This window comes from Carassius gibelio, chromosome A9 (genome assembly GCF_023724105.1).
Source record: "Carassius gibelio isolate Cgi1373 ecotype wild population from Czech Republic chromosome A9, carGib1.2-hapl.c, whole genome shotgun sequence".
NCBI classification, from domain to species: Eukaryota; Metazoa; Chordata; class Actinopteri; order Cypriniformes; family Cyprinidae; genus Carassius; species Carassius gibelio.
Genome location: NC_068379.1, coordinates 15,360,066 through 15,361,303, shown reverse-complemented (window position 1 = coordinate 15,361,303; position 1,238 = coordinate 15,360,066). Strand labels below are relative to the sequence as shown.

The window sequence follows — 1,238 nt, the reverse complement described above, 5'->3', positions numbered from 1 at the left end:
ATTACCTTGAAAAGAGTACTGTTAAGTACCAACAACAAAAAAAATGAGTGAAAGAAAAATCTGAAACAAGGATAAATAAATGGACACTCTTTGTTTAAGTCTCTTTTTTAGTGTTCCACAATCAGATACTTTGATTTAGCAAATAGAAACTTAAGAACTTCTAGATTCCTGAAAATGTGAGGACAAAAATCTACATACCATGCTTTAATAGCCTCTGTTCTAACCTGCACAGTCAGGAACTGACTAACAATAGAGGCTATGTAGTCTTTAGTCTTGGTCTAGTATAAAGGTAGGGGTGACAGCAGTCAGCCAACAAGCAGAATCAGCTTCAGCTTCTCATTTGTGGAACTACTGAGGTTCAGCCAGCGCAACCATGAAGGTAAACCTTGTTCTAGTACCTATTCCATACAGTTTCACTTAACTTACTTTAATGCTGTATTTATTTAAACAACTATAAAATAAATAATAACTTTTAATTTTCAGGTCACATTTTATGAGGACAGGAACTTCCAGGGTCGCTCTTATGACTGTATGAGTGACTGTGGTGACTTCTCCTCCTACATGAGCCGCTGTCACTCTTGCAGAGTGCACAGTGGATGCTGGATGATGTACGATCAACCCAACTACATGGGAAATCAGTATTTCTTTAGAAGGGGAGAATATGCTGATTACATGTCTATGTTTGGAATGAGCAACTGCATCAGGTCCTGCCGTATGATCCCCATGGTGAGCTTCATGAACCTGTTGTATTTATTTATTTACAATAGTCCTAAATTTATTTCAACCATCAAATACAATGCTGAAAGCAACATAGATTCTTTCAGAATGACGCACTGTGAGAGACAGACCTAGATAGTTGCTGAAGATATATGCTTACACAATGATTCTTCCTAATTAATTCATATATAACTGACTTTTCTTCCACTACAGCACAGGGGATCCTACAGAATGAGGATCTACGAGAGGGATAATTTCATGGGTCAGATGTATGAGATGATGGATGACTGTGACAACTGCATGGACCGTTATCGTATGCCTCACTGCCAGTCCTGCCATGTGATGGACGGCCACTGGCTCATGTATGAGCAGCCCCACTACAGAGGCAGGATGTGGTACTTCAGGCCTGGAGAGTACAGGAGCTTCAGCAATATGGGTGGCATGAGATTCATGAGCATGAGGCGTATCATGGACTCCTGGTACTAGTGTTTAAATGTTTCAATAAAATAATTCCTCTACAA

At 39.6% G+C, this 1,238-nt stretch overlaps 1 protein-coding gene across 1 annotated transcript; it reads left to right on the top strand.

The window, feature by feature from the left end:
• Positions 1–233: 233 nt before the first annotated feature.
• LOC128019767 (gamma-crystallin M2-like) lies at positions 234–1,238 on the top strand. The gene is made up of 3 exons (XM_052605969.1): positions 234–379; positions 484–726; positions 931–1,238. Exons 1-3 carry the CDS (start codon positions 374–376, stop codon positions 1,201–1,203), a joined length of 522 nt encoding a protein of 173 aa, XP_052461929.1. The 5' UTR covers positions 234–373; the 3' UTR covers positions 1,204–1,238.

Excerpts from the sequence above, each read along its gene's own strand:
- LOC128019767 (XM_052605969.1), top strand. Across the intron at positions 727-930 it reads CCTGCCGTATGATCCCCATG|CACAGGGGATCCTACAGAAT; the intron begins GTGAGCTTCATG and ends CTTCCACTACAG.